Source organism: Phascolarctos cinereus, unplaced genomic scaffold (assembly GCF_003287225.1).
Source record: "Phascolarctos cinereus isolate Bilbo 61053 unplaced genomic scaffold, phaCin_HiC Scaffold_1;HRSCAF=81, whole genome shotgun sequence".
NCBI classification, from domain to species: Eukaryota; Metazoa; Chordata; class Mammalia; order Diprotodontia; family Phascolarctidae; genus Phascolarctos; species Phascolarctos cinereus.
In genome coordinates this window covers 121,406,507-121,432,857 of record NW_027555514.1, presented here as the reverse complement: position 1 = coordinate 121,432,857, position 26,351 = coordinate 121,406,507, and the positions used below count along the sequence as shown (strand labels likewise).

The following is a 26,351-nucleotide window of genomic DNA, read 5'->3' as shown; positions in this document are numbered from 1 at the left end:
AACATAATTGATTATAACAATAACAAAATCAATAGAAATCATATGATTATATCAATAGATACAGAAAAAACTTTTAACAAAATACAGTACTCATCCCTATTAAAAACACTTGAAAGCATGGGTATAAATGAATTTTTCCTTAGAATGATAAGAAACATCTATCTAAAACCATCAGAAAGCATTATCTGTAATAGGGATAAGCTAGAAACCTTTTTAATAAGATCAGAAGTAAAATAAGGATGCATATTATCACTAATATTATTTAATATTATATTGGAATATTAGCAATCTCAATAAGAAAAGAAAAAGAAATTGAAGGAATCAGAATGGACAATGAGGAAATAAAACTACCTCTTTTTGTATACAATATGATGGTATACTTGGAAAATCCTAGAGATTCAACTAAAATATTAGCTGAAACAATAATTTTAGTAAAGTAGCAGGATATAAAATAAAGCCACATAAGTCCTCAGCATTTCTCTATATCACTAACAAAGCCCTGCAAGAAAAAATAGTAAGAGATATTTCATTTAAGACAACCATTGACAATATAAAATACCTGGGAATACACCTGCCAAGACAAACCCAGGAACTACATGAATGTAACTATAAAAACGCTTTTTATACAAATGAAGTCAGATTTAAATAATCAGAGAAATATCCATTGTTGGATTTATAGGTGGGCCAATTCTGTATAATAAAAAAGACAATTCTACCTAATCTACTTATTCACTGTCATCCCAATTAAACTACCAAAAAATATTTTATTGAGGTTGAAAAATAATAACAAAATTTATTTGGAAGAATAAAAGGTCAAGAATATCAAAAGAATTAATGAAAAAATGCAAAGGAAGAAAGTCTAGTAGTACCAGGTCTTAAACTGTATTTGTTGTTCAATTGTTTCAGACATGTCCAACTCTTCTTGACTCCATTTGGGGTTTTCTTGGCAAAGATGCTGAAGTGGTTTGCCATTTCCTTCTCTAGATCATTTTATAGATGAGGAAACTAAGGCAAACAGGGTTGAGTGACTTACCCAGGGTCACACAGCTAATAAGTGTCTGAGACCAGACTTGGACTCAGGAAGAGAAGTCTTGCTGACTCCAAGCTGGATACTCTATCTACTGGGCCACCTAGCTGCCCTCAACTCTATTATAAGACAGTAATTATGAAAATTTTCTGGTATTGGCTAAGAATGGTGGATCAATGGAATAGAATAAACATACTATACATAGTAGTAAATGTTTATAGTAACCTTGCATTTGATAAATGCAAAGTTCTAAGAACTGGGATAAGAACTTGAGATAAGAACTCACTACTTTGTAAAAATTGCTGGGGAAAACTGGAAAGCAGTCTGGCAGAAATTAGGCATAGACCAATATCTTACACCATAAGGTCAAAATGGATACACGACCTAGACATAATGGGTGATATCGTAAGTAAATTAGAAGAGTGTGAAACATATTACCTATCCAATTTATGGGTAAGAGAAGAATTTATGAATAAATAAGAGTAGGCAGCATTATGGTATGTAAAATGGATAATTTTAATTACATTAAAGAGGTTTTGTACAAATAAAACCAATGTAGCCAAGATTAGAAGGAAAACAGAAAATGGGGGGGGCGGATTTATAGTCAGTTTCTCAGATAAATGCTTCATATCTCAAATATATAGAGAATTGAGTCAAATTTGTAAGACTATGAGTCCCCCAAGTGATAAATGGTCACAGGATATGAACAGGCAGCTTTTGGAAGAAATCAAAGCTATATATAATCATATGAAAAATACTCTAAATCATTATTGATTATAGAAATGCAAATTAAAACTACTCTGAGGTGCCATCTCACACTTATCAGACTGGCCAGAATGAAGGAAGGGTGAGAGAAATTATTATTTTCTGTTACATTAATAACCTATTTTTAATTTGGATCTAGGTTTTTTTCTTTCCTCTTTCAGGGACCAGCCCCTGCAGATCAGTTAGCCAGTCTCTGAAGAACATGGCTGATAGAGGAGATTGCCCCAGGGGTATATGCTCTTCTATCTTGGGCAGGACCCCAACCAACTAGGAGACTTTACTTCTGTTTGAATTGTAAATAGAATTTAATCTAGGTGAATTTCTACCCCAAAGCAAATCAGCTCAGTCCCTGGTAATCCCTCCACTGGCATTTAGGAGGACTCAGTTCGTGAAGGAGAAAACCAACCAGAGTGATCTGGGTGGAGTTGGATTTCCCTGTCCAGATTGCTGGAGATGGCTAAGTCTTATAAGCCATGTTCTTAGCAAGAGAAGCTGAAGACTTTTGGCCCACCTCCTCATTTGAATGTCTACCAATCAGGGTTGATTTCTCCTGTCAGGGGCATTCCTTTTCAAAAAAAATTTAAGGATTCAGTGTCTCCATTAGGTGTCTTTGGTAACCACTGACCATCAATTTGTTGATTATTAGCTAGCCTAATTAATAAATTGATTATTAATTACCCAGAAACTCTCTCAGGTTCTTCATTCCTCACAAGGGGAAAATGACAAATATTAGAGGGGATGTGGAAAAATTGGGACACTAATTCATGGAATTGTGAACGGATCCAACATTTTGGAGAGCAATTTGGAATTATGCCAAAGGAGTAATAAAACTGTGTATACCTTTTGACCCAGTGATACCACTATTCGGTCTGTTTTTCAAGGTGACCAGGGAAAAAAAGAAAAATAACCTATGTGTTCTAAAACATTTATAGCAGCTTTCTTTGTGATGGCAAAGAACTGGAAAGTGAGGAGACAACCATCAATTGGGGAATGGCTGAAGAAGTTGTAGTATATGATTGTGATGGAATATTACTGCGCTGTAAGAAATGATGAGCAAGCAGATTGGTTTTAGAAAAACATGAAAAGACTTGCATGAAATAATGCAGAGTAAAACAATCAGAACCAAGAAAAAATTGAATACAGTAACAGCAGTATTGTACAAAGAGTAACTGTGAATGACCAAGCTATTTTGAGTAACATAATCATTCAAATCAATTGCAAAGAACTCATGAAGGAAGATTCTATCCACCTCCAGAGAAAGAACTGATATATGGAAGTACATATTGTATGGTTCCACATATATATGTATATTAAATGTTGGTCTTCTCTAATGCAGGGTTGGGAGGGAGGGAGGAAGACAAGTAGGAACTCAAATTGTAACAAAAAAAAATAACAAAAATTCCTGCACATTTGCAGAAAGCCAGAGGAACCCTGTCTGTCCAAGGGTGGGAAATAATTTAAGACCATTTAAAATCATTAGGACTTTTAGCTCTGTTGTCTGTGGAGTTTTTTAAATGTTAAAGAACTCAGTTTGGAAAGTATTTATCACTAAATATTATGTTGTTCACATGGCACCCTTGGGAAAGCCAGAGTTTTATATTTTGCCTTTTTTTTTTTTAGGCAATTGGGGTTAAGTGACTTGCCCAGGGTCAGATAGCTAGTAAGTGTGAAGTGTTTGGTCTGAGTCCAGCTTTGAACTCAGGTCTCCTGACTTCAGGGCCGGTGCTCTATCCACTGCACCACCTAGCTGCTCCCAGTTTTATATTTTGTATGTACATTACACACTCCTTAGGAAATCAGGGAATATCCCAAAGATTGCTTCTGGAGTTATCTGACAGTTTGAAGACTCCATAATGTCATGTAATTGATTCAAAGCCCCAGTATCTTCAGCTCCTGGTCCATAAATAGGCCTCAAACTCTTTTGCCTCAGTGCTTTTGCTAATTCTGTTCAGGCTTTTGGAATGCCGTGTACTCCTCTCCATCTCTAACCCCATCCTTCAAGGCCCAGCTCAAATGCTACCTTTACTATCAGCATTTTCCTCCTTCTCCTCGTTGGCATTTTGCCTTCTATTACTTCTAATTGTATATACATCTAATTTCTCCTACCTTATTGCAAGCTCCTTCAGAGCAGTGATTGTCTCACTCATTTTTTTGTAGCTCTCATGGTATCTTGCACACTGAAAGCACTCAATACATATTTATAGAATGGAATCTTTGTTAAAAGGGAGACAATTGGAGCCGCTAGGTGGCACAGTGGATAGAGCACCAGCCCTGGAATCAGGAGGACCTGAGTTCAAATCCAGCCTCAGACACATGATACTCACTAGCTATATGACCCTGGATGAGTCACTTAAACCTGATTGCCTCACAAAAAATAAAATAAAATAAAAATAAAAGGGAGACAATCTGAGTTGGGAGAAGGGCCTATTTGGAAATTAATGATAGCAAAAAGCAGCAATAAAACTTAAAACATGTATTTGTTGAATAGAAAAGGCTATTTGACATTATTCAGGAGCCTCCTCTTCGTTGACTGATTCAATAAGAATTTATGAAGAGCCTGTAATGTGTTGGGCTCTGTGCCAGGTCCTGGGGATACATAGACAAAACTCAAAGCAGCTCTGCCCTCAAGGAGACTATGGAATGTAGTATTCATACAGACAATTCAGAACAAGATAATTTGAGGCCAGAAAGACACCAGTGACTTTAGGGGGAAGAGGAATGGTTTCTGATTGGAGTTGGCACTGAAGTTGTGTTCTGAAGAGAGTTAAGGATTCTAAGAGGCTGAATCAAGGAACAAGTGCATTCCAGACACTGATGTTGACTGGGAGGAAGGGTGGAACAAAAAGGCGTGGAGACTGGAAATGCAATGCAGAGTTTAGGGAACAGTTAATAGGCCAATTTGCTTGGAACAGGGAATGCATGAAGGGGAGAAATGTGAAATGTCTGGAAAGGTAGGCTTTAAATGCCAAATGGAGGACTTTGTATTTTATCCTAGAATTAAAAAAGTGATTCCCCCCACCACCAAAAAAAAAAGGTAGGTTTACAACTAAAAGGTAGGTTTTTCTGCTAGATAGTAGTCCCTTTGCAAGAGTCCTGGTAGTTTTAGTGCAGAACAACTCAATAGGAGGCCATAGTACAATATGACTACTAATAAAACTTAATCCATTTGAGGCTGTGTTAAGAGATGTGTGTGAGTACCATGGCGGTGTTCCTTCACTTCCTTCCTAACATATTTACACTGTGCCTTCTGGCTAAGGGATCTGGCTGGTACAGTAGATACACCATTGAACTTGGAGTCAGGAAAACAAGAGTCCAAATCCAGCCTTAGATACTCACTAGCTATGAGACCCTACTCAAGTTACTTAACCTTTGTCTGCCTCATTTTCATCAGTTGTAAAATGGAGAATGTAATACAACCTCCCCAGGCTGTTGTGAGGATTAAATGAGATAATAATTATAAAGCATTTATCACAGTGCCTGGCACAGAGTAGGTGATTAATAAATGCTTGTTCCCTTCCTTACTAGCTATGGAATATGGAATTCCATAAGCCATGTCACGTACTGCAAATTATGAGAAAATATATCCTCCTAAAAGTTTAAATATGTAAGAGTTCTCTTCCCTGTAAAGATGCCTCATTGAAGTATTATACTGTGAATCAACTTAGCCAAGAAGGAAACCCCATCCATTTATATTTAGAGCCAATGATAAAAAACTATGGCACGAAGGATGTCATATATTTAGACATGAATCTATAAGAAACAAATCTTCTCAAGTCAGAGAGAATGGATGTTAAGTACTTGACATTTTATTACAATCCAAATAATTTTCCTTTCCCTAGGTTTATCACCAATTTCAACCAATATTTGCTTTAAAAGAGTGAGTTTTTGTTGTGACAGGACAGATTTCCTCTCTTCCTGGAAAGCACTTGAGGACTGGAGATTCCTTATAGTTGCTATGGTTTCAGGATCATAACCTTTCCTGTTATTGCTGAGGCTAGATCTTTAATAAAATGGGCCAGATTATGGAGGGCCAGGACCCAGAGACCAAGCAGACCCACACAGGGACAGAAAAGTCCTCTAGCAGATGTCCAAGTGGAGTCAAAATGCTGAGGTCTTAACAGGTAGTCAAAGCATAAAGTTCCCTATTATAAGGATGGGGGATGTAAAAGGCAATATACAAAGAGGTTCAGGGAGGCAGTATAAGGTAGGTCTGGCAGCAGGTACTGGGGACCTAACTATAGCTACTAAGATTCAGGGGTAGGATTTAGGGGAAAGGTGAAAAATAGATCTCCATTTCCAGAAAAATTAGGATTTTAAAGAAGGAATCAAGACAGGGACTTGCGCATGGCAGCAAAAGGAAATAAGACAGAGACCCCAATAACTGGGATGGTAGTTTGGTCGCAGAGGGAAAAAAGGGTAGATAGAGCCTCTATTGGAACTGAAGTACAAGGTCATAATGGAACCAGTAGTAAGACTGCTTTGTTGCAGATCACATAAGATATGTGTGTGTGTATGTGTGTGTCTAAGATTCATGTTCATCTGCCTAAGCCCAGGGGTCTTACACTTTTTTGTGTGTCATGGAGCTCTTTGGAAATCTGGAGTGACTATGGACCTAAGAATCATAACCACAGAATTGTGTGAGCTTGTTGTTACAATGTGCCAAGACCTAGAGCAACCTCTTTGGGACTCTCTGCCATGACCAGAAGACCAGCATGCCCATCTCTCTCTCTCTCTCTCTGTCCGTCTCTGTCGTTTTCTTTATCTCTCTCTCTCCTCTCTCCCCCTTCCTCTTCATTCTTGATTACACCTCTTCCCTCTTGCCTTTCTCCAGCCCATTCTGTAAGATTGTTGCTTTGTGCTTATACTTATTCATCTGATTCTTCTGAGAAGTTCACCCTTTAGGTCTTAGCAACACACCCCAATAATATGTTTCTATCATTCTGTGCTTTGGCTCAAATTATTTAGATTTTAAAATCATTTAGTTTGCTTACAGGATAGCAATCAGAAGATTCCTCCTTTTCAAAGTTTCTGTCAACTACAAAAACTGCTAACTTTCCCTCCCTCTTCGTTGGTGATGATCCATCCAAGTCAGACACATTATTACATTGATAATCATTTGTTACATAAGGATAGTAACAAGTGATTGTAAGAAACCCTCGGGTTAAAATCTTAAGCAAGATCTGGAATTGACTGTTTACCATGGTTTCTATCAGCCAAGTATATAACAAATTCAATGTATTTTCTCTTGCACCAAAGCAGAACCAGATAAACAGCCCAGGTAAGAAACTAGTACAGTTCACCAAAACACATAAAACAATTTTTCAGAAAGTATTGGCCCAGAAGAACACTCCAGGTTGCAAACAAGAATTAGGAGGATGAATTTTTTTCATATTAAATTGAGAGAGTCATGAAGGGAAGTTAACGACATTTATTTATACTTGATTGTTAATATCTTTCTAGAAGTTAAACTCCAATCTTACAGTAGATCTATCTTTATTAGAGTGTCAGCAGGTGAGTTTATATGGGTGAACTGAAGAGACTGTAAGAAAGCCAGGTGGCAACTGAGAATGTGACACATGAGTGAGAAGGGAGGTATCACTAGCTCACACCCTATTTGCTTTTCTGGAGCTGCTGCCAACAGTTTCCAATGAGCTCTCCATGAGAACCTTGCACTGCAGGAGCTCATCAGGGCAGAAAATTAGCCTGAAGCCTAGAATCAGCCACTAGCACAAGCCAATTTCAAGAAACTGACATGCACACATTTTTACCCCTAGGCATGAAGTTTAAAATTATGATCTCATTTTATCTCTTATGAATGAAATACATGAGTTAAAAGTTATCTTCTGGGCTCCAAATACATGTGTAGCATTTGGGGAACACCCCTACTCACATATGGCTTCCTCCAACAAGCTATCCTGGGTACAAAGTACTCTCAAAACCATAGTTTATGAGCCTTTGTGAATGCATTTCTTTTTACTATCCAGCTAAAGGACACAAACAATTCAAAATAAAGGTATTTTATGAAATAGCATGGCAAGAAAAGTTTTGTTGTTCAGTAGTTTTTCTGTCTTGTCCAACTCTTCATGACCCTATTTGGGGTTTTCTTGGCAGAGATACTGGAGTGTTTGCCATTTCCTTTGCCAGCTCCTTTTACAGATGAGAAAACTGAGGCAAACAGGGTTAAGTGACTTGCCTAAGGTCACACAGCTAGTGAGTATCTGAGGCCAGATTTGAACTCAGGAAGATGAGTCTTCCTGATTCCAGGCCTGGCACTCCATCCACTGCACCAGTTAGCTGCCCCATGGCAAGAAAAGTAACAATAAACTATCCCACCCGCCCCCCAAATCAGCAGCACACTCTTACAGTTACATGTATCATGTGTAGGAAGATTGGATATGCCAAGAGAACAGGCATGGAGAGTCACAAATGCAAGGAATGTGTGGCTAAAACACACACTTAGAGAGCATTCACATCGTCAATGTGTGTGGCTTAGTCATGGGCATTTGAGGAGCAATTCATAACTCTGATATTGCAAGACTGTCAATATCAATATATCCTGGTGTCAGAATAGTCTGGTGATGTTCTAACACTGCTTCCATTATAGGTAGTATTCAGCTGTTGCAGAGTATTGCCGTTTGCTGGTCTTATGTAGTCATTATTGGGCAGAGTTCTGTTGAGAGGTGACTGCAAAGCTTCTTTCTGCTATCATTCTTCAGGGATGCAACTATAACTATTTCAGTGATAGAGTCAGGCCCTTTACCCACTCAGGCTTTAGGCTAGCAAGATACTACTAGCTGCCTTCTACCCATCGTGAAAGGAATCTGTCAGCTCTCATAGTCTTAACTGGATGCAGCTTCTGTCCCAGAGCCTGAGTTTCCAGGGAGCAACTCTTTTGGAACTTAGAACAGTTAGCCAGCTCAACAGAGACCACAGTCATTGGATCTCGCTTTGAAACCACATCCTTCTATTCATGAGGAGCAATGTCTGTCCAGAACCACCATGTGAAGGAGAGTTAAAACATCCTCTTCAACCTCGATCCATTACTGATTACGTGTTACCTCCCCTTTAAAATAATTTGTAGAGGCTGCCTTTCAACAAACCACGAAGGGCTGATATAGAGATTCCATTTTCCTCAATCTCTGAGATCCTTCAGGTCTCCCATTCAGATGAAAGGGATGAGAAAAGCAAGACAAACTACTTCCACGTGGAGCATCATAGAGGCCTTGGAGGTGGCATGGAGGAAGACATGAAGATGCCTTCCACCTCAACCCTTTATTCCAAGATTCCTACCTTTATTATGGCTGGCAGTAACCTCTTTGAGCTTTGAGTGGCCTTCTACTTCATTAGCTTTAACCAACTTTAGAGTTCATGCTAGATTTAGCCTAAATACTATACTACATTTCATGGAATGATTCCTGTTAGAGAGCAGTTAATAATAACAATAGCTAGCTTTTCTATATAACACTTCATGGTTTACAAAGAGCTTTACACATATTATCTCATTTCAGAGCATATTTTAAGCATATCAACAAGCCAGTTCCTTAACATTTTCCCAATGCAGGAGTTAAAGTCACCTTTAGTTTGCCAAATGTATGAGATAATTCGATATCCTTAGACTGTCTTGGAGGAAATTATAGACTCAGGCTTCCCCTACTTTAAGGCTCAGTGCATTTCATGGGATGATTCTCATGAGGATTCATTCTGGAACACCTGTAGGCATTTTAATAAATCAATTTCCTAACATTTTTCCAAGGAAACTATTGCTGGACTTTTATTGTTGTTGTTTGGTGAAAGATAATAATGAAAATAGCCTTTTTTTCCAGGCAACCTATTGATTGATTCAATGCTTCATTACTTCAATGTCTCCCACTGTCCTAACCCCATCACTTGCCTTCAAAAAATAGAATGCAGTCACTTAGCCTTCTTCGTGGCTGCATCTGGAATGCTGATGCTGTCACACTTTTTCATTTCTTTTGACTGTTGCTGTTTTTGAAAATATAGACATAGAAGAATGGACAGTATTTCCCTCTGAGCCTTTGGGTCTATTTATCCGGAAAAACCGATGCTTCCTCAAGTTGAAGAGAAGTTATGATTGATGTCTTAAGTCCACCTGGCTGCTTTGCAAATGATTTTTTCCATGGAAAAACGGCTCTTCAAGGAAAGATTTTGGAGCAGAGTAAGGATGGCATAAGTGTGACTCCCAGGCTACTTCCTTTAAAATGTCTCCATCCTCCTTTCCAAAAACTAGCCTGTTTCTGAAGCTAGGCAACTGTTCCAACATTCTTCCAAATTACTTCCTAAGTTATCTCATTCACTCACTCTCCTGGTACCCCTTTCCTCCCCCAAATGAGCTGTCCACCTTTCTTTTGCCTGGTCATTATGATTTTTGCAGCTGCAAGAGACTTGGCTACAGTAGTACTGCAGTAACTCCTTGGCTTTTAATGAACATCTTTAGAGTCAATATTTAATAGTCAAAAGCAGATTATATCATTTTGTAAGGTATATACAGCACATCTCTACTCTCTATTCACCCTCATCTCCCCTTAATTCCTGGCCATTTTATTGTTCATTAGCATATACACCAAACAGGAGGTAGCACTCATTTGTGTGTGTGTGTGTGTGTGTGTGTGTGTGCTATTTTGGTGTGAAAGGAAGTTGCAACGATTGACTTAAGTAAGCTTTGTTGTTGTTTCTTTTTGTTGTTGTTGTTGTTGTTTTTAATTAAGCCATGCTATTCACCCATTGTACTGAAAATAGTTCTAGACTTGGAGTCAGGAAGACCTGGCTTTGAATCCTGTTTTTGTCATTCTTAAGAGTGATCCTATAAGTGGAGAAAAAGGGAATGAATCTAAGCTGTCCTGGCCCCCTGGAAGGCCACTCACGGCTGCAAGATAAGGGCAAAAAAGTGGGATCAGAGTTGAAGTGCTAGGAGAGACTTGAATTTATCAAGTCCAAGCCCTCATTTTACACATGAAGAAACTGAGGCCCAGAGAGATGAAGTGTGAGGTAGAATTCAAATCCAGGTCTTTTTAACTAGACATGGCACTTTCATGGACTCTCTTTATGATTAATGGAAGTAACAACCCCAGTCCCTAAAAAATAAAGGAATGTTTAAGGTGATCTAAAAGAAACATTGCAAATAGTCACATGGAATATCCTGAATGTTCACCATGCCTTCACCATCGGTATTGACCTGTGCCTTTTACCCTTCCCTGAGTATCACACCACTGAAAAGCATACAGACCACACCCATCCAATAGAGGAACATGGCTGCAATGATACACAAACACACCCTTTTACTGCCCATCTCATACTTCACCCTTTCTTAGTTCCTACCTGGCCTCTACTGACTGCTCTCTCTTACCCTCCTGTCTCAGCTCCTAAATGGGAAGTGGGACTTTTGAAAGAGGGAGGGGCCAGAGGAAAAGGCATAATCCCACTCACATTTGCTAGGTGCTAGGTACTAGGTGGTGACACAGTTTAGATAAGCCAGAGTCTGTACCCTCATGAGGCTTACATTTTAGTTGGGAGTTATGGCACAAGCATAAATAGCTCCAATTAGTGCAAAGAGAAAGGATTAGAGATGGATCACTGGGCTTGGTATGATCTTATTGGGCTTTAAAGGATGGGTAGAGAATCAAGACATGAAGAAGAGCAGAGAAGATACTCCATAGGGTGCAGCATGGGCAAATGAATGGGAGTAGAGATGTGCAGGGTATGTTCAAAGGGCTGGAATACAGATTCCAAATCTCTATTCTGTACCCTATGAAGGCAACCAAAGGCGTCAAGAGGAAGACAAGGCACACCAGCAAGAGGACTGACTCCAATTCTCCGGCTCTGACGGTAGTGAAGTGAATAAGGCAACAATATTTGTAATAGAAATAGTCATCTGGGGGCTTTTAGAAATGTTACCAACCCCTCTGTACTACTAGGATAATCTTATTCCCGAAGTTATCTCTACCTTATGCACAATTGTTGTGTGTAAAGAACTTTTCTGGTCCACCACATGCTCACAAGAGAGACTCTCAATAGTCCCAGGAATGTGTGAAATGGAAGGATGTCTCTATTTCACCAACAATAGTGTAGTGCACTTCTGCCTGCCAAGGATTTTGTGGACTCTGGGATCCTCACCTCAGTCTTGTGCTAAGGTTGAGTGTGAGGTACTGAGGCAGCACTATCGGCATAGCTTCAAGAGGTTTCATTGCTTCTACTCCTGCATGGCTTGGGATTCAATGTGGTTGTGCTCTCTGGTCCCTAGAAAGAAGGCAGCAAGGGCAACACATTTTTGATCTGTCAGCATTCCTGTAACAAGCATCAACAATGACCCTGACACCAGAATGGTCATCTGAGAGACAACTTACTAACCCACTATATATAGATCCTTTAGAGTGAGCACTGATGAATAGCATCATCATGGAGCTAGGAAGAAGAGAGGAAGGCCACATGCAGCCCTCTAGGTCCTTTGGAGCGGCCTTTCCTGAGTCCAAGTTTTATAGAACAAATCCTTTCAGTAAGGGGATTTGTTCTGTGAAGTTTGGAGTCTGTCAAAGGGGTGCACTTGAGGACCCAGAGGGCCACATGTGCCCTTGAAGTCACAGGTTCCTCACCCTTGATAGACTTACAACTTTCCATCCCTAGAGGTTGGGAGGTGGTTTGGCCTGGGCCATAGGCATTGAGAAGTATGTTGCTAATGTGTTTTCCTGACTTTGTTCTTTACTCTTGTTTTGCCTATATTGTCCCTTTTCACCAGTCCATTGGGATATTGTATAATTGATTTTAAATATTCTTGGTCTTTCCAGGAAGAATTCAGAATAGGAATAAGGACACAGAGCATTCATCTGAGTAGAAATGAATCCAAAATAGGTTTTTAAGAGCCTGGAAGTATCTAGGGGAAACTACAGAAGAAAATAATGCTGTTAGGAATTTAAGGTTTTAATATTACTCTGTGTGTGTGTGTGTGTGTGTATGGAACTCTTGGTAATTATTTGGACTTTTTACAGCGCAGTTACTGTGCCCTCCTCATCTGCATTGCCTTCCATTATCACTCCACTTTCCTTCTACTAACATCTCACTCCCCTATAACACACAGAGATCCTGTCCTTCCAGGAAAAGGAGACAAAGTAGTCCCAAGGGAAAAATTTACAGTGCTATGTTGCCATGTCAAGGTACATACTTAGTCAGGCCTGTCATTCCAGAAGGAATGGGTAATGAGGCATCAAATCTCTCCAGCAGCAGTAACATTTCCCATGAATTCTTTTGTTGAATACTGTGTTGGCTATGGTTTGATTCCCAGAGAAAGCCTTGGCGATTTGTACATGTCCTGTATTTCATGTCCGATGTTCTTTTCCCCCAGCTGTAATAAAAACAGCTGTGGAAATATGCTACTCAAAGGCCTGGACAAAGTCTGAAAGTCTCTATTTCTTCATTCACTTTGGCACCTTTGAGCCCCTCTTGCACCTTTATTTTAGAGGCTGCTTCTACATCAATTTAAAATTAATATCTCTCCATGAAATTGGATTTTCAGTCAATCAGCAGACCCTTGAGTTTCTAGTAGTTTTTAGCAGCTTGCCACATTCCTAGTCTTATCCCCCTTTTTTCATTGACTGTTCTAACTCACCTCACACAACTCCCCCCAGTAGAAGCTGGAAGACTTCCTACCAGTTTCCTCACAAAACTATTTCCCATAGGAAAATAACTGCCAAACTGGGTCTAAGTGGGTACAGCAGGAGAGATCCTGTTTAGAAAAGATACTGCCCTCACATTATCTCATCACATTACTGCTATTCCCTCTACTTAGCATTCCCTCTGGCCCCAGCCTACACATAGAAGTGGTCCTGCCTGTCTGCAATGCGTTGCCTTTAATATCTCTCATAAAGCACCCCCACTAATCTCCCTTGATGCTGCCATGACTCTAGTGCAGGCCTCTTTATCTCGTACCTGGACTACTGCAGTAGCCTGCTGGTGGCTCAGCTTAACTGGTTTCTCCCTGATTTAGTCCATCCTCCACTCAGCTGTCACAATGACCTTCCTAAAGTCCCATCTGACCATGCCACTCCACTATTCAGTAAACTCTAATGACTCCTTATCACCTCCAGGATCAGATATAAAATCCTCTGCATAGCTTTTTTTTTTTATTCAAGGTTATTTTACTAAAATCGAAGCACCACAGTCTGCCAAAAACAAAACATTTCATACAAACAGTAACAAAGAACACTGTATCAGATGTCCTTCACAATAAAGTGATTCCTCCATGAAAAAAGAAATCTGTAATCTGATTGGCTAGCATTACTCAGGAACAAGATCCACCAGTATGTGAATAATGGCCCATTAATTTAACACCCAGTATTATAAAGATGAAAGTTAGGTTCAATCAGTTTGTAAAAAGCCATTAAATATAAGTTTACACAATGTTATAAAATGTTCAAAAATATTTACATGATTATTTTAAAGGGGTTAATTTTTAAGCAGGAATTGGGTGGTTGAACTCATGGTGATCCCTGTAATTCAAACAGCCAATCAGATCGTTCTGTTTCATTTATGATGAATGCAGGACACATACAAAAAAATGAAGAAACTTTCAATTTCTACCTATGAACCTTCTGATCTCATGAAGCAACTTATTTTTCTGAATTCATAATATTAATTCTCTGCATAACTTTTAAAGTCCTTCATAACCTGGTCATTCCCTATCTTTCTAGTCTTACTATATCTTACTCCCCTCCATGTACTGAGATCTGCTGACACTGGTCTCCTTGCTGTCATTCCTTGAGCAACACTCTTATCTTTCAAATCCATGCATTTTCACTCGCAGTCCCCCATACCTAGAATTCTCTCCCTCTTCATCTCTGCCCTCCTGATTTCCCTGATTTCTTTCAAGTTTCAGTTAAAATCTCATGGTCTACTGGAGGCCTTTCCCAATCCTGGTTAATGCTAATACCTTTCCTCTTCTGATTATCTTTAATTTATCATGTATACATCTGGCTAGTACATGGATTTTTGCATGTTATCTCTCCCATTAGATTGTGAGCTCCTGGATGCCAGGGACCATTTTATGCTTTTTTTTGCATCCCCAGCACTTAGCACAACGCCCGGCACAGATTAGGTACTTAATAAATGCTCCTTGACTTGACCCTCAATTCACAGACCCCTGCCTCCTTTATTCAAAGAGCAGTTTAGATGCTACTTGCTCTACAATGCCTTTCCTTATCTCCCTTATTAGCACTTTTCCCTTCAGGAAATTATTTGGTATTTACATGATTGAATACAGGTTGTATCTCTCCAGCAAAGATACAGTGGGGAGGTAAGGAATATTCCATGTTTGTCTCTGCAGCTTTATTGCCTGGTATATGGTAGGCCCTTAATAAGTGTCTGCTGAATTTAACCCACATCATTCCCTTTTAGTCCAATTATATATTCTGGTCACTGAAGAAGGCTTTAAGGAAGACAGCTGATGCCAGTGGTTCTTAACTTTTGTGTGTGTAATGCACCCCTCTGGCAATCTGGCAAAGCTTATGGAAAAATCAGGATAATGTTTTTAAATGCATACAATAAAATATATTGGATTACAAATAAAACTAATTAAATAGAAATCTATTTATCAAAATATTTTAAAAACAATTTCAAAGGCCCCAGATTAACTAGGTTATGTGATTTATATACTAAAGTTTATTATCTTTTTTGTTTTGTGTTTTTTTTAAGCAACTGGGGTTAAGTGACTTGCCCAGGGTCACACAGCTAGTGTCAAGTGTTTAGCTGGAGGCCGGATTTGAACTCATGTCTTCCTGACGTCAGGGCCAGTGCTGTAACTGAGCCACCTAGCTGCCCCTTAAGCTTGTTATCTTAATGGGATACAAATGCATGTACACATCCTCCCTTTCTTCCCTTTCCCTTAGGTTGTTTAGAAGGATTTGGTAGAAGGTTGATTAACTAAGGATAAAGGAAAATGTAACAAACGAGCAGGCATTCCCACTAGACTGGTCCTTCTGCTGCTCTGAATTCACAGAGAAGATGAAGAGAGGTGAGTAGGTAATGGTTCAACCCATTTCTCCAGACATGACCTGATTGGCTCAATAACTCTCATACCTATCTCAGACTGACTCAGGCCCAATGGCCTAGAATATATTTTCTGGCATCATTTTAGAAGGAAGCCACCATCAGGAGGAAGGTTGCGAATTCACTTTGTCCGCATTCTATCTTACCCATTGCTCCAAAGTAATTCCCATGTGACTCCTCTATACAATCAACTCTAGCGGCCTCCTATTGCCTCTAGGTCCACAGGGGTGCTTAACCTGAGGCTTGTCAACTTTTTTCTTTCCCTCCCTTTCTCCTCCCTTCCTTGTCGTCTTATTTCACTAAAGCTGGAAATGCAGAGGTTATTCCTAAGTCTAATCCAAGGATGGGGAATGTGCGGCCTCCAGGCCACATGTGACGCTCTAGGTCCTCAAGTGTGGCCCTTTGACTAAATCCAAACTTCTCAGAACCAAGCCCCTTAAAAAAAGGATAAAAGGACTAGACTCTAGTCCCATTCTGATGACTACAGTTAACACTGACCTTCTCTGTTTCCTGGCCTGGACCAGTTCACTCCTCCTTGGGCTACCTGGTGACTCCTCTTCTTGGGTCTCACCGCATTAACTCTAAACTTCATGCCAACATCAGATCTATTCAGCTCACTGCTGATCTGGTATTCGTATTAAGTTAGACTTTAAGAACTCTCAAGACATTAAGAACTTTTCAAGACATTAAGAATTCCCTGACTTGAGACATCTGTCTCAGTCTCTTGAGTACCAGGGATTACAGGTATGCACCATCATGCCTGGCCTCTGCAAACTTAGGGAAAAAAATTTTTTTTTTGTTCACTGTATTTCAATGTAATTGGTTTCCTTTGTAATACTATGTATTTTATTTTATTAATTTAAAAACATTATTCTAAGAAGGGGTCCATAAGCTTTACCAGATTGCCAAAGGGGTCCATGACACAAAAAACGTCAAAAACTTTTGCTGTAAGATAAAATGTAAACTCCTATGTGTATCATTTAAAGCCTTTCACAACCTGTTCCCAACTTATCTTTCCAGACTCATTGGACATTGTTTCCCCTTCTTGTGTGATCCAGCCAAAATGATTTTCTTTCTGTTCCTCACATGACACTCCACCTCCCAGGTCCCTGCCTCTACATGACTGGAATGCACTCCCTCCTTACCTCTGCCTCAGAAGCCCCTCTCTTCTTCTGAGATGTAACTCACGCACAATCTTCTCCATGAAGCCTCTTCTGATCTCATCAACTGCTACTGCCCTAAATACCTTGCATAGATTTGTACTTACTTTATAGTTATACTACACACACATACAACTTTTACATATGTACTTGCCTTTCCATTAGAATGTAATCACCTTGAGGGTTGGGCTTATTTCCTTCTTTGTACTTGTATCCCCAGTGGGCACTTAATAAATATGTATTGATTGACTTCCTAAATTTGTCTAACAAGCAGTTACATAAAAACACATTTTATATAGCAACTATTCAGTCTTAGGCACACAGACATAGGCAGGCAACAACTTCATATTATTGAATTAGCTTCATATATATTTGATTGTCTACAGGTAACCTGGATAGAAAATAGGTTAAACCGGTGAATCCCTTTCTTCTTAAAAAAAACCCAACCACCACCAACTGAATGAAGTGATGTAACCCGCATAGGCTCCAGTTGCATTGGAGATGCAACAGGAGTCTATTTACCTGGGTGCTTGAGACATAATCATTCTCTTGTACTGATGGATCTAAAGAGAATGCACAATCTTTTTAATGTATAGTCTTCGTAGAAAAACTAAATTTCAAGGTGCTCACTAGGCAGTTCAACCAGGTCTTCTTGTGTAGGGTTTCTAGCTCAGTGGTAGAAAAGTCAGCAGAAGGGACAGAGGAGAGGATGCTACACAGTTCTTAGACCATTTATAGACGTAAGTTTAATATGAAAAAGAGGTTGGCTTTCTTTTAGGCTCTGACGCAGTGACTGTGATACCCTTCAATGAAGCACTCTGAGTTTCTTTGTGCTGTCTAGTTGCATAGATAGGGAAGACCATTACTTCCACCCTCCACCCCTACCCCAATTTGTTTCTTTCTGTTGAAAACTGGCACACTAGAACTCCATTGAATTTTCCCATTCTTCCTCTGATGCAAACAAATCAGAGCCTCCTCTCCAACTCACCAATAATAAAAACAGGAGGTTGAATTTAAAGTGCTCAGTTTGTCCTTGTGTTTCTTGGAAGAACTCCCAGGCTCTTAATTGACTGTGCAGCTGTTCACTGAAAATTATGCAAAGAAAAAAAATAAAATCTGCGTCTTCTTCTCTGACTGGTAAGTTGGTTTTAAGGACTTACCAAAAGCTTTGGTGGAAGCAGCAAGGTTGCCCCATCCAGAAATAATTTAAGTTGCAGAATAAAGTCTAATGTCACTTCAGCCCAGTCTTGAATGACAGAAGTGCACTGAGATGACCAAATCCTTGAATAATGTAGACTGCCTGGCATCATTCTGCCAAAATATTATCACATGCTTTGGAATCAGGGGCTGCCTATTCAAATAAAGCCAGCTTTCATGGGCAAAGAGAACATCGTGGCTTCTTTCCTACTCCAGACGATAAATGAAGAAATGAGACAAGGTGAAATCTGTTGCTATAAATTCACTTCAGGAGCACACCGAAACAGAAATAAATGAAATTTGCAATTTTGAACTCTTTAAAACCCTAAACTTTAAGAAAAAATGTTTTGATCAATTTGAGAATGCTATTCAGTTACTAATTATAGCTGACATTTATATTGTTTTTTTGTGAAGCCCTTTATAAGTTAACACATTTTGAGCCTTACAACAGCCCTGTAAGGAGTTACTACCTCCATTTTACAAATGAGGAAACTGAGGCAAAGAGTACTTAAGTGACTTGTTTACAGTCGCAGCTACTAGTAGGATTCAAATTTAGGTGTTCCTGGCTCCAAGTTCTTCACTCTGAGCATTTTGAATTAGATGAGATGTTGATGAATGTGATTATGTGCTCATGTGTATGGGGTGCCACCATTTATTTAACCTGCCCCCTCTTTTTGGACTTCTAAGTCATTTCCAGAGTTAGTCAACTGCACAGGATCTTAGTCATAGATCTAGAGATGAAAGGGATTTCAGAGACCAGCCATCCACTTCAACCCCCTTCATTTTATAAATGAGGAAACTGATGCCTAAGGAAGTGAAGTGACTTGCTTCAAGGTTACAGAACAAGGAAATGCTGGAAGCAGGTTGTAATGCTATTATGAAAATCTTTTGAACAGGTAACTTTATTTTTTTTGGGGGGGTTGTTTTTTGGCAACACCTTTGATAATATTTATTTCCTCAAACACAAGAAATTCTTAACAGATAATGCATCTTCCCCTGCCACCACCCCTTTGCCTGACCTTATCCTTTTAAATAAGGAATATCCTTATTAATTAACCATTAATCTTCACATATTATAGATTTTGGCCACAACTGGCCTGCTTGCTGTTCCAACTGCTGCAAGACAAGATGTTGCATCTCGTATCTTCATGACTTTGCATGGGCCATTCTACGTATCTGCAATGGATTCTCTCCACCATCTCTTGCAAGCCCCAAATCTCCACAAGGCTCAGCCCAAGTAAACTTCCTACCTAAGGTCTTTCCTGATCTCCTCCAGTTCTTTCCAGCACACAGTACACGGTACACAACGAATGCATTTTGAATGAATGGTCTCGTTCTAACTTATTAGAAAAACTCATCTCTCATTTATAGTCTTAAGTCTCCTAGGACTTGGAGAGATTAAATAACTGTAGGTACCATCTCTAATTTTTAGACGAGGGAAACAGTCTCAGAAAGTTTAAATGATTTGCCCACAATCAATCTGAACCCAAGTTTTATTGACTTCAGGGTCTGTCCACTACATAACATTAAAATTACCATACCAGAGTGATACATACAAAGATAGTTTAGGCCAGGGGTGGAGAACCTGTGGCCCTGAGGCCACGTGGCCTTCTAGGTCCTTGGGTGTGGCCTTTTGACCCAGTCCAATTTTGACAGAACAAATCTTTTTACTAGGGGGATTTGTCCTGTGAAGTTTGGATTCAAAGGGCCACACTTGAGGACCTAGAGGGCCACATGTGCCCTTGAAGCCACAAGTTCCCCACTCCTGGTTTAGGTAAATGCAGTGTGATCTGTCACAACATATTATAGGGCTTCCTTTCTTTATTTTCTAAGTAAAAAGCGCCAACTCATATATCACTAAGATTTTTTTAAAAAATGTAATGACAGGGGCAGCTAGATGGCACAGTGGATAGAGCACTGGCCTTGGATTCAGGAAGACCTGAGTTCAAATCTGGCCTCAGACACTTGACACTAGCTGTGTGACCCTGGGCAAGTCACTTCACCGCATTGCCTCACCCCCTAAAAAAAAAATGACAGGTTGAGAAAACGGAACTATATTGATCCAAATGGTTACCAATTTCCTGCCCTGAATTCAAATGGGACAACTGCAAGCAGGGAAAGAAGAAACATTTTAAGGATTTCAAACACAGTTTCAAGCTATGAACAGTGGTAAATAGTTGCTATGCACGGCCTGGTTTAGCATGCTGTAATTGGGGAACTGAAAAGGTCTTTTTTTAGCAATAGCTTTGGGAAGATTCAATCTAAGAAGCAGCATCATAAACAGCAACAGACCCTATTGGAGAATATGTAAGTTTAAAATGAATCACTTTTCCTACACACCTCCCTCCTTTTTATGGAGATGGGGATTGTGGGTATGGAATGTGGCATTCGCATTGTCATTGGTTTTGCTTTGCTGTTTTCATTATGAAGGGTTCTCCAAAAGGTGAGGCTATCCAGAAATGACTGATATAAAAATGAAAGGCACCAGAAAACATTATTAAAGGCATTATTGCTTATTTTCGTTTAAGCATTTTCTTTTAAAGATTGGCTCAGATGGCACCTCCTTTGTGAAGCCTGGGCTGATTCCCAAAGTTTTTTAGTTTTCTGCCTTCTTCAAATGGTCATACTTTAAAAGACATATCTGTAGATTCTGTATCCCCCAAGTAGAATGCGAACTGTTGAAGGCAAGACTATCTTGATTTTGTTTTCCTAGTGTTAACATACAATTTTTTCTCTCTCTTCCTTTTCAAAATTTTAAATGATCTCCTCCTTTCTCTTCTCCATTTAGACTATGAAGCCCAGGCTAGCAAATGATTATTGCAATATAAATTGTTTTCCACAAAATTTTTAAATAAAAAGGTTGCGTCAAGAAATAAACATCTTCACTGCATTAACAAATGGTCAGCTTAATATGACTCCTTTCCCAACACATTTCCCTAGTAAAATCTTTTTAAAAGAAATCTCACAAATAAACAAGCAGAGGCACACATCAGTGACTGCCGTCTGGAAGTGAGATGGCAGTGTGCATGACTCTTTTCCATCATGTCTATATGTGATTTCCTCTGGCACCATACATATGCTTTATCTCTGTACTTGGCCCCTAAGTATTTTACTAAGGGGAGCAGAAAGCTTTTTAGAAACTCTTCTAATGATAAGATAAAGCCTGATGCAGAAAGTGAGGCATTTCTCTCTCAAAATTTCTCTCTTTTTTAAAAAAAAGAATCATTCTCTGGTTTTTAGGTAGATTTTGTTTTGAGTGTACACATTTGAATGGGGATATATATTAAAAGGCAAAACCTTCCCAACACTAACTTGTTCATGAAAACTTTGTAACATTTGGCTAAGGCTCCAGAAGGCAACCCCCCACGCAGGATTCTGTCCTTTGGTAATAATCTTTAGATGCCCATTTGTGTCTGGATCGATAGAACACACTATTCCATTTACAGATGAAAGCTGACTTTCCTGCCTAAGATGAGAACTCTCATTATTTCTCAATATTCAACACTGTTCATTAAATTACACTTAAGTATTAACCATGTAACAGTTCTTGGCTTTTAATGAAACTATGACTAAAACTCACTCGCCGCCTGGTCTTCTGAGTTGGCAAGCTTCAACATTTCAGAGTCATTCTGATATTCTGAAGAACACCAAATCATGTGACTGAAGTGTGAGAGCACTGTAGACTCAACTGGAGCAGTTGTTCTAGGGGAGCTGCTGAGCAGCTGTCACATTCTCTTGCTCATTGTGTTTATTTAACGGTAGAATCATTTTTAAGACAGACCTGAAGCCTACTGAAAATTGGAGGGGTTATTTATTGTTTTGCAGACCTTGCTGATGCAAAAAAATACAGATCCTCTCTTTTCCTCAAGCATTCAACTATTTTAATCTCTAAACATTCAGTAAATCAAAAAACACACTATTTCATGCTATTTGGGTCAAATTAATTTTATTATGCTCCATGATGAATTGCCACCAGTGCAACATCCTATTCACTGTACATTTCAAAAATTCACATACTAAACAAAATTTCAGTTGATAAATGGAAACTTGAATGATTGAAAGTCTTTATGAAGAATCTCATACATACAACAAGTGGCTAGCTGATATTGTCTATCACGTAGCGTTTGGATACAAAAAGCCTCATGCTAGTTTGTTAAATGCTAAGGCTATTCAGACAATCATTTAATTGGAGTATATATGCGAGGCTTTCAGACAATATGCAGGGATAGTGAATTTGAACGCTATGAAAACACTATCTTCTGCCCACAGTGCAAATGGTGAAGTGCTGAAACATGCAGCCATTACATCTTAGCAAATCACAGTTTCAGTCTTCATGCCTGGACTGAACTATATAGATCTATTTTAAACCAATTGTAATCCAGATTTTGTGCAACAAAGAACATCCTTGGGTTTTTGCTTTTTGTTTTTCCTTCTGGTAGAGAGACTAAAGTCAAATGCCTTCTTTGGCAAATGAGGGACAAACAGCCTTTAATATTATGTTTTCAATGTAAAAAATAAGAAACCTAAGATTCTCTTTCCAGAGCTCTATTACAATTTGGGATTTCTTGATAAACATTATATATTAATGTTAGTTACAGAAATCCTGAATTTCTTGACCAAAGGATAAAAGAAAACTTAAGTCTGAATAATCCTTAAAGGAACATATTTATAAAGAAAACTTGAGATTCTGATTATTTAAAATTATCTTAAGAAACATCCAAAAGGAAAATCTATTCTAACATCATTTTAAAAAAAATCACAGAGTTTTATTTTCCAAGTGCACAAATTCCTAATTTCATTGGTTAGTGGTTGTTCAGCATCACCCACACTAGACTCAGTTGAGCTCAAGCCACAATAAAAATCAAAGCAAGCAAAGGTTTCTAGCAGCAGAGGGCACTGTTAGTATTTGCAAGAAACAAAAAGTTTGGAGTTTTTCCCATGTGCTTAAATGACTCTTGCAAGCAAGTTAACATTCTCTGAATAACTTAACTTTTACTGCCCCACTTACTGCTTTCAGCAACAAAACCTTTTAAATTATTTCTTATGATAACTAGATGCATGATCACTAGAGATTATGTGATAACTGGATTAGAAATTCAAGCCATATCTTGCAGGACCAGCCTGTCAAGATCATGCCAATACTAGGGTTTGGTCAGTATGATTCTGGATAGCTTAAAATTTAGTTTGATATTGTGACTATAGTCTTGAAATATTTAAGATACTTTTTTTTTATTAACTACATTCTGCATATGACTCAATCTGTGAAAAGTTGTGTATTACTTAAATCTGATCATTTTCTAAGTAAAACTTACTGTAGGTACAGCAATTAGTGCTGTAGCTATTAAACACCCACCTCTGGGTACCTCAGTGTATTGTTGAGATACAGGGAGTCCTAATTTTAAAAAGACCTTTTGGTATGCATAAAATAAAAGTGGCAGGTTTGCAATAAAGAAAAGAAAAAATTGATTTCTTTTTTCAGTTTTGTGTTCCAAACAGTTTGACATTTTAAGGCCTCAGATTTTTTAAAAATTAACTCATTTCACGTCTGACAAATACCATGAGAAAATAACAATAAAATTTAGTACCTATGTGTCAAAATTCTAATTTATACATTTGTCATTTTTGTCTTCTTCTGGATTGCTGTTTTAGTGTTTGAAATTTCATGAGCACCTTAAATCCATCCAGACTGTAGAATGATAGTACTTCATTTCACTTTATTAATACACTAGTATCCCAATTTTAAAGTAAATTTAACCTAACATTATTGAAGCAAGCATCAAACATAGCCCTTCAGTTCAGAAACACATAAAAACTGACCCAAAAATAAGTCAGGCAACTGCTCTGGCAACTTGGAGACTTTGTTCATAAGAAAGCTTTGAGCCTGCCAGCCGGCCAGGCAAATGCTGTTATATGTGTCATAGCATAAACACTACCCCATAGTTTACTCCAGGTGCAGAAGGGCTCCTAGGAACCTGAGCTTTGAATGATCACTGCTGGCTAATAGCAGACAATACTGCCATGTCATAAGAGGTGTATTGATTTTTCACAACTATCTTTTTGTAGTGATTTTTATGTAAAACATATTGCTGAAATGTGAGAAATTGCATCAGTGTAGTGATGTTCTGAGAACTGTGCAAATGTATCAGCCTCAACATTCACGTAGCATTGTATTCAAAATGAAGGGGTTAAATAAACTGTCTGCATTACTTAAAAAGAATGTAGTGCTATATACTAGATTTTTAATAAGAAAATTTAGATACAGAAAAAGTAGGGTATGAAAATAGTGTTTTTCCTTCTTGCATTATAACTAAATTACAATAAGGTTTTTGTCAGTCTCACATATTACATTTAAACTCCCTTATGGATGGAATAAACAATATTCACAAGTCAACTGAGCATCCTGATGTAAACTTGCACACAATAACAGGGAGTAGCTTTTTAGAGGATTATGACAAACCTTTACAGATTAAATGAGGTATTGCACAGATTAATAAAAAAAAGCAAAAGGCAACAAAAATATACAGCAAATTGGTAAAACATTTACATGATAATTTTACAGAATCCATAGACAGAAAGTAGTGTTTAGTATTTCACCTTAAAAAATATATATATATAATATATATTGATCAATCATCCCATTCATCGTCATCCTCAAAATCTTCTTCATCATCTTCATCCTCATCTTCATCTAGTATGAGAAAATCATTAAGATGATCATTTATTTATTTACAAGTGTCTAAATCACATTCTACTGGATTCATTTTCTCTGTTGTCTGACCACAAAAACATGACTACAAAGCCTCCCTACATCTCAGTTCTCCCCTCAAACTGCTGTATATCCATTCTCTGTATATTCTGCATATGTTTATGCATACACCCGTTGTATAGAATGTAAACTGCTTGATGTTAGGGACTGTCCCATTTTTGCCACTGTATTGCCAGTGGGCATCAGTGTCTGGAACTTAGTTAAGCATTTAATAAGTGCTTATTGATTGCTGTCCGATTTTAGTGCTAGGGAGATTTGCCATTTCAGCTTATTATTTTTTTAAAGCTACTTGTAAATGAATAAACTTAATTCAAGAAAGATTAAAATAAACCACTACATTAAGCCAATTAATAATTCTACACTAGGGGATATAATTTTTAAAAACTGACCAAAGATATTTTAAAATATGCTCTGAATAGTAACCATGACACCATACAAAGATGTAAGGAGTTTTCTAAAGAAATGGGAAACACTGCAACCCTCCATGAGCATATACTGTCTGTATTTTTATAAAACTGCTATCAGGAAACTTTTGGGAAAAACATATTAATTCCAGAAAAGTCAGAGTAAGACCAATAATGTGGGGCCTTTTACAGAACAATCATTGCTGGTGATCTGATGCAGAAAACAGCAAATGAGAACTAGCAAGGGGGATGTCACTTGTTAGATAAGCTACAGAGCAAACATATTCAATAAAAACACATCAAAGATCTTGTCCTTAAGAAACTTATAGTACCGTTTCCTTCTTAAGGCTGGCTTATATTTTAAACTGTACACAGAATCCAATACAGGATAGTATCTATTAAGCAGTATGAATAGGTAATTGAAATTGGAATGTTACAACTGCATTCACCTTTTAAGATGAACTTTAATGAACAATATCTCAGAATATTAAATATGGAAGTCAGGACTGAACTATTTCATACATTATTTAGACGTTTTTCTGTGGTCAATAAGCTACCCTGTGGTTTTGATATTTTTCCTACAGGAGGGAAGGTTCCCTAGAAATTCTACTTTGTGGACATGTACCATGTAATATATCTGAATTACTTTGCTGAGGTTGTCCAACTATAGTAGAACTGGTAGAGTCTATATCTGTGGAAAAATAAAAGATAAAACCCATCGCTAGGAAGTAGCTAATAATCCTAATCTCAAGTACCACCTAGAAATCCAGAACTTCCTACAGACTTCTAGAAATGTGTGTGATCATTAAATCAAATAAACCAAGTTCTTTACCAGATATTAAATCATAAAATTTATATTCGATTTTTAAATCCTTTCCCTCTATTTCATATAGCACTCAGATACTTGAGTGTGTGTGTGTGTGTGTGTGTGTGTGTGTGTGTGAATGTATACATAATACTTATTCAGGTTTTTTGACTAC

At 38.3% G+C, this 26,351-nt stretch overlaps 1 protein-coding gene across 2 annotated transcripts in view; it reads right to left on the bottom strand.

Annotated features, from left to right (window-relative positions):
- Positions 1 to 22,130: 22,130 nt before the first annotated feature.
- WASL (WASP like actin nucleation promoting factor) overlaps positions 22,131 to 26,351 on the bottom strand; it is a 116,437-nt gene continuing 112,216 nt past the window's right edge. For both annotated transcript variants that reach the window (XM_078153951.1, XM_020966353.2), the window contains one exon: positions 22,131 to 24,889. In XM_078153951.1, the coding sequence (XP_078010077.1) occupies positions 24,828 to 24,889 (62 nt within the window). In that variant the 3' untranslated portion in view covers positions 22,131 to 24,827. The remainder of the gene's footprint in view (positions 24,890 to 26,351) is intronic.